The sequence below is a fragment of the Dermochelys coriacea genome, chromosome 4 (genome assembly GCF_009764565.3).
Source record: "Dermochelys coriacea isolate rDerCor1 chromosome 4, rDerCor1.pri.v4, whole genome shotgun sequence".
In the NCBI taxonomy this organism is placed as follows: Eukaryota; Metazoa; Chordata; order Testudines; family Dermochelyidae; genus Dermochelys; species Dermochelys coriacea.
The window spans coordinates 133213162-133223837 of record NC_050071.1 but is presented as its reverse complement, the minus strand read 5'-3'; the positions used below and the strand labels follow the sequence as shown (position 1 = coordinate 133223837).

The 10676-nt window shown below is 41.8% G+C and overlaps 1 gene segment (V, D, J or C); it reads left to right on the top strand.

The window, feature by feature from the left end:
* The first annotated feature begins 9827 nt into the window (after positions 1-9827).
* On the top strand, positions 9828-10330 carry LOC122460043. The segment is given in 2 exon segments: positions 9828-9876; positions 9966-10330. Coding segments are annotated over 2 exon segments (414 nt in total).
* The last annotated feature ends 346 nt before the right edge of the window (positions 10331-10676 follow it).

Genomic DNA, 10676 nt, shown 5'->3' with positions numbered 1-10676 from the left:
GGCAGAAGCTTTACAGTGATTCAGAGAGAGAGGCAGAGTAACTTTAGGGATATTCTGTTTCCATATACTGTACTCTTCTATATAGGCTGTTATACCACACCCCTCACTGTAGTATCTGAGCGCTTTCTATTAATGCATTAAGCAACATGACTAACATCTGTTTTCCTTAATGTAAGTTCTTTGTTCAGTGTTCGAAGAAACTAACTTTTTATCAAAAAGAAAAGGAGGACTTGTGGCACCTTAGAGACTAACAAATTTATTTGAGCATAAGCTTTTGTGAGCTACAGCTCACTTCATCGGATGCATACTTTTCCTGTGATTCTTACCATTGTCACATGCTATTTATTCTCTTACCGTCATGACTCATGGGCATCTGTTTCCTCTTGCTGATATAGACATGAAGCACACCAGAAGTTTTGTGCAGCATAATTAGGTCAGCCTCAGATTTACATTTTTTTCCATAGAGAGGGTTTATTATGTTGCTAAAATTCTTCCAAGATCCATTCTAAACCTTTGCCTCCTTTTAACATCCAGAAGCAAAGATGCAAAAAAGCAGCAACATGATTTTGCAAATGCATTTGATGCGGCTCCTCTTTGTCTGGTTTGAAGGTCAGTGGTCCATTCTTCTTCTTTTCTCAGGCTACTTTGAGTTCCAAGGCTCATAAAAGACAGCAATATACATATTCTTATATTTTCCCTTGTTCTAGAATCCAGCGGGCAGATTGTTATCACTCAGACACCTGCTTCTGTGATGGTGCTTCCAGGAGAGATGGTCACCATTCTGTGCAAGGCTTCCAGCTCCGTGGGTGATGATATGGAATTATATCAGTTCAAATCAGTATGAGCTCCCAACCTCCTTATTCATACAGGAAACAACCGTTTCATTGGGGTCCCAGATTGATTCAGTGGTCGATACAGCGGCATTGACTTCACATTCACCTTTGGTGGGGTGCAAGCTGATGATGAAGGTGAATACTACTGTGGACAGCAGTATAGCACCCCATTCATGGTGATACAGTGCAATACAATTGGTTAAACCACCAACGAGCTCACGGTGTGAAAGGTGGGAATTATCTTTGCCTGTGACTATACCAGTTTATAGGGAAATTTTAACTAGAGAATAATTATTATAGAAGAATTTTATGGGTCTTTTGTAGATTAGTGCTTATTTCCCATACAGTTGTTTTGGTGAAAAATAACTTTTTCAGTACCTAAATTACCCATTAGCAGAAGGAAAGACTGAGATTCACTTCCCTGCATATCATCAGAGAATTTATGTGAGGCCAGATTGAGAAGTCCCCAGCTCCCATTTTGACAGCCCAATAAGTGGACAGTAGAGTTGGTTTAAAAAATTGGGTTTTTTTTCCAATGCAATTTCAATGAAAATTTCATCAGAAATCCTTCAATATCCCAAGATATATTGACCATTCACACTGTGGCTTGTGTTCCAAACCTTGCCATAAATGGGTGTCAGTTTATCAGAATACTTTGGTATTCTAGAACCAGAACCAGATTTCTACTTAATTATTGCCATGAACATCACTCCATAAACATGAGCATATTTCTCTTGTTAGTGCTACTCCTACTTCAGGACACTAAGACTTGTATGCATCTGTGCCCTCTTAATAATAAAGCCCTGAGGAAGCCTGTTGAATATAGTTTAGCCCAGCCTCAGATTTACATGTGTGACCACAAATAAGTCCTACATTTTTCCCCCAGTAATTATAAACCTTGGCTGCATTTTAGCTATAAGTGTTGAGAAATTAATCTAGAAGCAAAATGATTTTGCAAATGCATTTGAGTTAACTCCTCTTTTCCTTCTTGGAAGGTCAGCTGTGCAGATTTCTAGGTTCTTCATCTTTAAATCAGTCCTCTCAAAATAATGTTCATTAAAAATCTGTTCCTAGAATCCAGTGTGCAGATTTTTATCACTCAGACACCTGCTTGTGACATTGCTTCCAGGAGAGAGAGTCACCATTCAGTGCAAGGCTTCATGTTCCATGAGGGATGATCTGAATTTATATTTGTTGAAATTAGGACATACTCCCAAGGTCCTCAAACATGATGCAACTGTTTGATTCAGTGGTAGATACAGGGGCACTGACTTCACATTCACCATTAGTGGGGTGCAGGCTGATAATGCAGGTGAATATTACTGTGGACAGGACTATGACACCCTGCTCACAGTGACACAATTCAACACAAAAACTTCTTCACTGTCACAACCCTTTTGCAGTGAAGCAGAAGGATACAGCTGTGAATGTTTCTAGAATAATATACTTGGAAAGTTTCATTTGAGGATAATAATTACATGTCACATGTCACACTTCCATTGTAATCAGGTTTATGGATTTGTTCCTCTTACAGATATTTTTGGATAAAATTCATTGTGTTCCACCTGCCAAGTCCAGTATCAGTCCCATGACTCTCTATAAATGGAATCTGATTGCCTCCCCCCGCCCAAAAAAAATAAATCTCAATGCATTTTTCCGGAACATCTCAAATGAATTCTCTGTCTATACCATCACCATTACGATGTGCAGGCTGAAGATGCAGGAGAATACTATTGTGAACATGACTAGGGTTCTGATTTCACACAGTGATACAGTCCAATACAAAAACCTGTTTATGCCAGAGCACACTGGGTGTGAAGCCAATGAGGGCAGTTGGGGACACTTCTGATTCAGGTGGTTTAAAATATTTAAACTGTGAGTAGGTTTAGAAAGCAAATGACCATTCATCTTACAGCATGTGCTTGGCAAAACTCCTCTCCCCTGGAAATAGCACAGCAATACTACAGGCCTATTCACTACAATACCTGAGGTACACACAAAAAGAAAAGGAGTACTTGTGACACCTTAGAGACTAACAAATTTATTGGAGCATAAGCTTTCGTGAGCTCACCTATATTGTCACAGGTCCATTAGTGCCCTTTAATGACGGTAGTATGTAGGCTTTTCATAGCTGTACATCTACAAAACACAGCACACTAATCATTTTTACCCCAGTCCCATGTTCTAACCTTAAAAGTTCTTAATGTTATTGTGAACATTTGTGGTTTTTCTTTCATTACATCAGCTCAGGTTAGGCAATTCTAACAGGCAGAAATCTATTTTAAAACACAATTAACAATATAAATGACCAGATCGCCACATAATTTTAATCTTATGGGGTACATTCTGTATGAGCCATTCTCATGGGTATGAAACAGCTTCCATACCAGGAGAGACTAAATAGATGAGGACTGTTCATCTTGGGAAAGAGATGACCAAGGGGTGGGATATGAAGGAGGTCTATTAAATCATGTCTGGTGTGGAGAAAGCGAATAGGGAAGTATTATTACCCCTTCATATAACACAAGAACTAGCAGTCACCCGATGAAATTAATAGGCAGCTATTTTAAAACAAAAAAAGGAAGTACTTCAGACAGCACCCTGCAAGGGGATGTTGTGAAGGCTAAAAGTACAAATGGGTTCAAAACAGAATTAGATAAATTCCTGGAGGATGGGTCCATCAATGGCTATTAGCCAAGACGGTCAGGAATGCAACCCCATGCTCCAAGTGTCCATAGAGCTTCAATTGCAGGAAGCTGGGACTGGAAGACAGATGATGGATCACTCAATAATTGCTCTGTTCTGTTCATTCCCTCTGCAGCATCTGGCATTGGCCACTGTCAGAATACAGGATACTGGGCTAGATGGACTATTGGTCTGGCCCAGTATGATCATTGTTATGTTCTTCCAATATATATTGCAATATTTTTCTTTCAGTGTCTGTCACTGCCAATTGTGTAGTGAAAATACATTAAAAAGACACACTGCACTAGGTGATATTTTCCTACAGGGCTTAATTCTCTTTCTAGCAGCCTACTTTCAAACACGTTTTGTCCATATTCATCATCAAAAATCCTTTCAACTCAGTTTGCTCACTGGCTTTTAACTGCAGATAGTTCTGAGCCTGCAAAAAGGAATTCCCCCTTTAATCCCAGGAGAGATGCAGGTGTCTGCTTCCTGAAAGACCCTTCCATCTCTTCTCACTTTCCCTGTTTCAGATCTCTTCTCTACCCCGCCTATCACCCCATGACCCAGCCACTGTAACTGGACCATCTTTCCACTAGAAACCTCACGAGTTGCTTTCTGTCAGTCATTTGGCACTGCTACTTTTGACTCTGGGTGCTGCTGATTCAGTGCATTGGGGACACACAGGCTGAAAGAACAGGTGGGAGAGAGATCAAGGACCCAGAGGATTCAGCAACACTGAATTCAGTTGTGTAAAACTGCATCTAGTGTGCCTGGCTAGAACCAACTTCCTCCTGCACACCCCTCATTACAGGGATTTTTCATTGTCCAGACAGCGTCCATACTGGTGCCGAGCTATTGAAAATTCTAGACTGATGAAAAGTTCTCCATGCCACCTACACGACTCACTGTGCCCTGCACTAGGGAATTACTCTTCTGACTAATGGGAAAATGATCACCTGCATCCTTGCTTTTGAAATGTACTGGATCGGACTCACGATGGAGCCTGTTTGTGCTGCTCCTTCATGAATTTAATCTGACTCCCTGCCTAGGGGTTTGCACTGGCACCATGCATTGCCATATGTGAGCTCCTCCCACATTAATTAATAGGTTAACAGTTAGGCATAATGAGGTCCTTTTCAGAGTTTATGGAGTCTTTGGCTCCCCTCCAGTTCCCTGTCTACAGGAAGAGTTGCTTCATTGCAGAAATGAAGAGATTCTAGTTGTGGAGGAACAGCTTTATCAAAGAGGAAGGTCTTGCTGAGGGACCTAAAGGCGATCAGCTCTGGCATTAATCTACTCTCCCCTGGAAGTTCATGCCACAGCCAGATCTCCTTGAGTGAGCAAGTCTCTTCTCTACCTTGCTCCTGGTTTTGTTATCTCAAGCTGTGTTGGTAGACGAAGATACAGTCTCTCTCAGAGCTGTGTAAACAGCCATTTTTTTGTTTTGGTGGCCAAACAAACAAACAAACAAACAAAAAAATTGGGGTTGACCTGAAATGACTAACTTGTAGATGATTAATGAATCACTGGACCAACACTGCAAGCCACAAAGCCTGAGTTAGGTGTCCAGGCCCCTAAACAATGAATGGGGAAAGACAAGCCTTATGAATGTAATCCACAAAAAACAGCACATTAAACAGGGAGCTAGCAATGGGAGTTGCCCATCCGTCCACCCTCTCAGGGAAATAGGCACCTAAATCCAAGCTGCAGAGAGGTGCTTATCACAGCGATTCTCAGCTGAAAACCCCTCTCCTGGAGTCAGGTGACTTAAGCATCTAAACACTGGACTACAGAGTTTCTCCCTTTCTCTCTCTCTGTTCCCACTCCTCCTCATGAGTAATTATTTACCCAAAGTGGAATGGCTCCAACAGGAAAGACTGAGGGTGAATATCCCATAGCTTTGTGGTTAGAGCACTCTCCAGAGATGAGGGAAACTCCTGGTGTCTTCTTCTCAGACAGAGGGGGGCACCTCTTCCTCCAGACAGATTTTGAATGGGACCTTCTGATTACACCTACCAGATCAAGGCCCATGGATGGAGACAAGTGTAGCACCTATCCCCCCCTGGTTTGTGGATCACACTGGGATTTAGGCAGGAGGTCCGTGCTCAGACCCCTACAGTGAGGCAGCAGTGCACATGCCCAGAAACTTAGTGAACAGTGAAAATTTAGACATTGCATGGATTTTGCCTCACAGTAGCACTTGAACTGGGATTTAGGCTCCTAAGTACTTTTGTGGAGCTGGGCCTCTGGGACTCAGTTCCCCATCTGTAAAATGGAAATAATAGCACTGCCCTACCTCACAGGGGTGTTGTGAGGATAGACACAGTAAAGAGTGTGGGCTACTCACATACCATGTTTCAGAGTAGTAGCCATGTTAGTCTGTATCCGCAAAAAGAAAAGGAGTACTTGTGGCACCTTAGAGACTAAAAAATTTATTTGAGCATAAGCTTTCGTGAACTACAGCTCACTTCATCGGATGCATGCAGTGGAAAATACAGTGGGGAGATTTTATATACACAGAGAACATGAAACAATGGGTGTTACCATACACACTTTAAGGAGAGTGATCAGGTAAGGTGAGCTATTACCAGCAGGAGAGAGAAGAAAAAACAAAACAACCTTTTGTAGTGATTGTTTCATGTTCTCTAGGTATATAAAATCTCCCCACTGTGTTTTCCACTGCATGCATCGGATGAAATGAGCTGTAGCTCACAAAAGCTTATGCTCAAATAAATTTGTTAGTCTCTAAGGTGCCACAAGTACTCCTTTTCTTTTCACATACCATGGATTCTGCTTAGACCTAGATAGTCTACTTATTAAATTGAACATTGTCTCAGCTACCACTAGAGGGAAATTTTTGAATACTGATCTTTCCCACAGTCATATTTGGCTAATATGTGGGCTGATCAGTAATAGGAATAAAGGCTGTGATTAGAATACTACATCCAAATTAAATCAAAAGTGATCTGTGCTATGAAATACAGACTGCAGTTATTATATTGATCCATTATTTTGCATATTCACAAACCACCTGCCATTCCCCCATTCTCCTGAGCCCCTATAAATACTTCACCTTCCCCTGTAGACTCACATTGCCAGAATCCATCTGCGAAGATTCTCCAACATGATATTTCTTACTCATGGTATCTGGTTGCTGCTGCTCTGATTTCGGGGTAAGGAAATAGCTGCTGACTTATTAATATATAAAAAAAACCTGGCCTCATTAGCTAAAATTATTTCCTGTCCCTTTTTCCAATAAATGTAGCTGATCCTTTGCATGAATGTATCAGTGAGATTAATAGAATTCCCTTCTATATTCTACTTGTATTTTTCCATTCTCTCTATATATATGCTTAGGTTCCAGTGGGCAGATTGTCATGACCCAGACTCCAGAATCTCTGTCAGTATCCAGAAGACAGAGTCACCATCAACTGCAAAGCCAGTTCAAGCATTGGTGGTGCCACAGCCTGGTACCAACAGAAATCAGGGCAAGTTTCTAAGCACCTTATCTACAGCACTTCCAACCATCCCTCTGGGATCCCAGATTGGTTCAATGGCAGTGGGTCGGGCACTGACTACACATTCACAATCAGCCGGGTTGAAGTAGATGATGCTGGAGATTATTACTGCCAGCAGCATAGCAGCTCCCCTCTCACACAGTGATTCAGAGCGGCACAAAAACCTCCCTGCAGCTGTTTAAGTTGTATAGAAACTGGGGCTTTTGATTATTTATTTAAGTGCTAGGGTTCTTTAAAAATCACTGTTACCAAAGGTGTGCGGGGTGGAGCTGGTAGGGTGGAGAAAGGGAGGAGCCTTCCAAAATCTAATTCAATCAGGGGTGAAACATTTTATTTTTAGCTTCATATCCTATCCAGGCCCCTGCATATTCAGTGCCCATTCACAACCCTCCCCCCCCAGTTCCAGTGACACCAGGCAGCTGAAAGTTTAAAACAAAAAATCTCTTGAGCCCCTATCCAGAGCACAGCACTCAGCCTAAGTAGCCAGGCCAATGCTGGAAAAATTCATGGGAAAAAACAATCCCCTGAGTGTGGGGATTGGCTGTAGAGCCTTTCCACTGGGGCTGTGTTGGCCACCTGTCCAGACTCCCTTTCACTTGCCCCCTGGAGCAGCAGAAATGAACCAGATTCACTGCCCAGAGCAGAGGCGGGATGGTGCCTTAGAGCTACAATGTGTATTTTGATTCCAGTCTCAGTCAGCACGTGTTTGGCACCAAGACGTGGAACTACATATTCATCTGGGGCAGGGGCAGCCTCCACCCAAACACTGAGCTGGGCTGAGGCCCCTCTCTCCTCCAAATATCACATCAGAGCAGAGACACGTTTAATGCACATGGGTTTGGAGAACCCCTATACGGGACACATCTGCTCAAGCTCCCCCATGTAGGAACGAGATTCTCCCGTGAGTTAGAAATAGTCCTCATTTTATGAACTAAGAGTGATCTTGCCAGCTGCTGAGCTCCTTCTACCACAGGCGCATCCTCAAAAAGTGACTCTGTGATTTTTAGGCATGATTTGAAGACATACAAAGTGAAAACAGGACTATGGTTGAAATGTGGAACACCTTCAAGCTACAGTGTACTCTAAACACCTACCTGGCTGTTATAGCAGAGCAACACACAGGACTGCCTCTTTTCAACTTGTGCTGGTTATTTATATCCTGCTCTTGTGCCCTGTATGGGAGTTTTACCGTTGGCACAGGTCTTCACTGAGCAATGGAATTTGATCCAATGGGTGCAGACCATAAACCAGTTTAGAAAGGGGATCAGGCTCCCATAGACTGGGTTTCATATAAGAGAAGTTTCAGAGTAGCAGCCGTGTTAGTCTGTATTCGCAAAAAGAAAAGGAGTACTTGTGGCACCTTAGAGACTAACAAATTTATTAGAGCATAAGCTTTCGTGAGCTACAGCTCACTTCATCGGATGCATTTGGTGGAAAAAACAGAGGAGAGATTTATATACACACACACAGAGAACATGAAACAATGGGTCTCTGTGTGTGTGTATATAAATCTCTCCTCTGTTTTTTCCACCAAATGCATCCGATGAAGTGAGCTGTAGCTCACGAAAGCTTATGCTCTAATAAATTTGTTAGTCTCTAAGGTGATATAAGAGAAGCACAGTGAAGAGCTGAGAGAATGTGAATCCAACATCAGCGAAATCATGTTCTTTGTGATAACAAGGACAATAAGGGTGAGATGGCTCTAGTAATGCATGTGCAAATATGCACCTTCTCATATTGCTCACTTGACAACTGATTATTACAAGCCCTCCTGTCTTGACTCAGGCAAATTTCTCATTCAAACAGTGTCAGAACTGCAGGATCAGGTCCTCTGAAAGTAAAGCCACTTATTCACATGCACCAACTTGCATGCATCTCTCACAGATTCGGTTATAATATCTATGGGTTCGAGATCTAGGCAAATCAATGAGAGTTTTGCCATTGACTTCAATAGATCCAGGATTTGACCTCATGCTTATGAACAACGTTTGTACATTTTTTCCCAGTACCCAGCACAACAGAATCCTGCTCCTTGACTGCAGCTCCTAAGTGCGACCACAATAAAAATAATAAAGAATAATAATGTCTTTCAATTATTCTGTAAAGCGCTTAGCATGCTTTGAATGCTGTCAAATGAATCAATATCAATCTCTGTGTATATGTAGGTCCTTCATGGTGTCAATGACCACAGTATCTGTGCTCCTTCCATCTCAATATATATCTCTGCCTACTATTTGTAATGCCATAGGCCACAAGAAAAAAGGTTAATTTGTGTCTGTTTTGGGAGGCAGACTCTGCAATCATTGGCACTCACATAATTTCTTTCTTGTAGTATAAATATTCTTAATTTATGGTCTGATTTCAAGATTCAGATGATTATGATGTGAAAATCAAATTATAGAAAAAAATCATATTATAGAAAATCCCCAATTATCACACAGACAGCCCTCGCTCTTCATACTTTCAATTGCATTGAAATCCCCACGTGAACTTCTGTGGCTGAATCAATCTATTCCAGCATTATAGAGATAGTTACCTACCAAATGAATTTAAGAACATGTGGATACATCTTTCATTATGGTTTCTTATGCATAGTGCTAGTGAGGAACTGTTTCCCCTTGGTAATATAGCCATGACGCACACAGGAAACCAGCTGAGCATCATTAAGTCCAGCCTCAGATTGACATATCTTTCCATGCGTGATATTTAAGACATTCTAAAAGCCATCCCACTAGTTGGAAACCTTTGTGAATTTTACAGCAATAGAGAAAAAAAATCAGGAAAGACTATGATTGCGCAAATATATTTGACCTGGTTTCTCTTTTCTATGTTTGAAGGTAAGTCGCACAGCCATCGTTTTTGAACTCGAACGCAGAAGTTTCTAAAAGAGATTCACTAAAATGCTGCTTATTTCTCCCTTTTCCAGAATCCAGCGGGCAGATTGTTATCACTCAGACACCTGCTTCTGTGACGGTGCTTCCAGGAGAGACGGTCACCATTCAGTGCAAGGCGTCCAGTTCTGTTAGTTATGAGATGAACTTTTATCAGTTCAAAACAGGAGAGGTTCCCAAGCTCTGCATTTATGATGGCTCTAGCCACTTCACAGGAGTCCCGGATCGATTCAGTGGTAGTTACAGTGGCATTGACCTCACATTCACCATTAGTAACGTGCAGGCTGAAGATGGAGGAGACTACTATTGTGGACAAGATAACAGCCTTCCTCTCACAGTGATACAGATCAATACAAAAACCTCTTCGGTGCCACTGCACACATCATGTAGTGTAAAGTAGAAGGAAGCAGCTGTGTATGTATCAGTATGGCTGGAAAGTAACCTTTAAAATGTTATTGTTTAACTGGACTCTCAGATGTTTTAGATTCAGTCCTGTTACAGTATTTGTGTGTGAAGTTATTTTTCAGTAACTCAGCTGTCTGCGTCAGGAGTTCTCAAGGCAGTAGCTGAAATGCACAAGCCAATCCCTCTGTTACATAATCCACTCAGTGCCCTATAAGCAGGACCTCAATGCCTTTTTTAAGAAACATAATTTTCAATGAATTTTTCAGAAGTACCCCAATCAATTCCCTCTGCACAGGTACACCCATGTAACACATTCCTTATACACAAACCCTCCTGAGCCG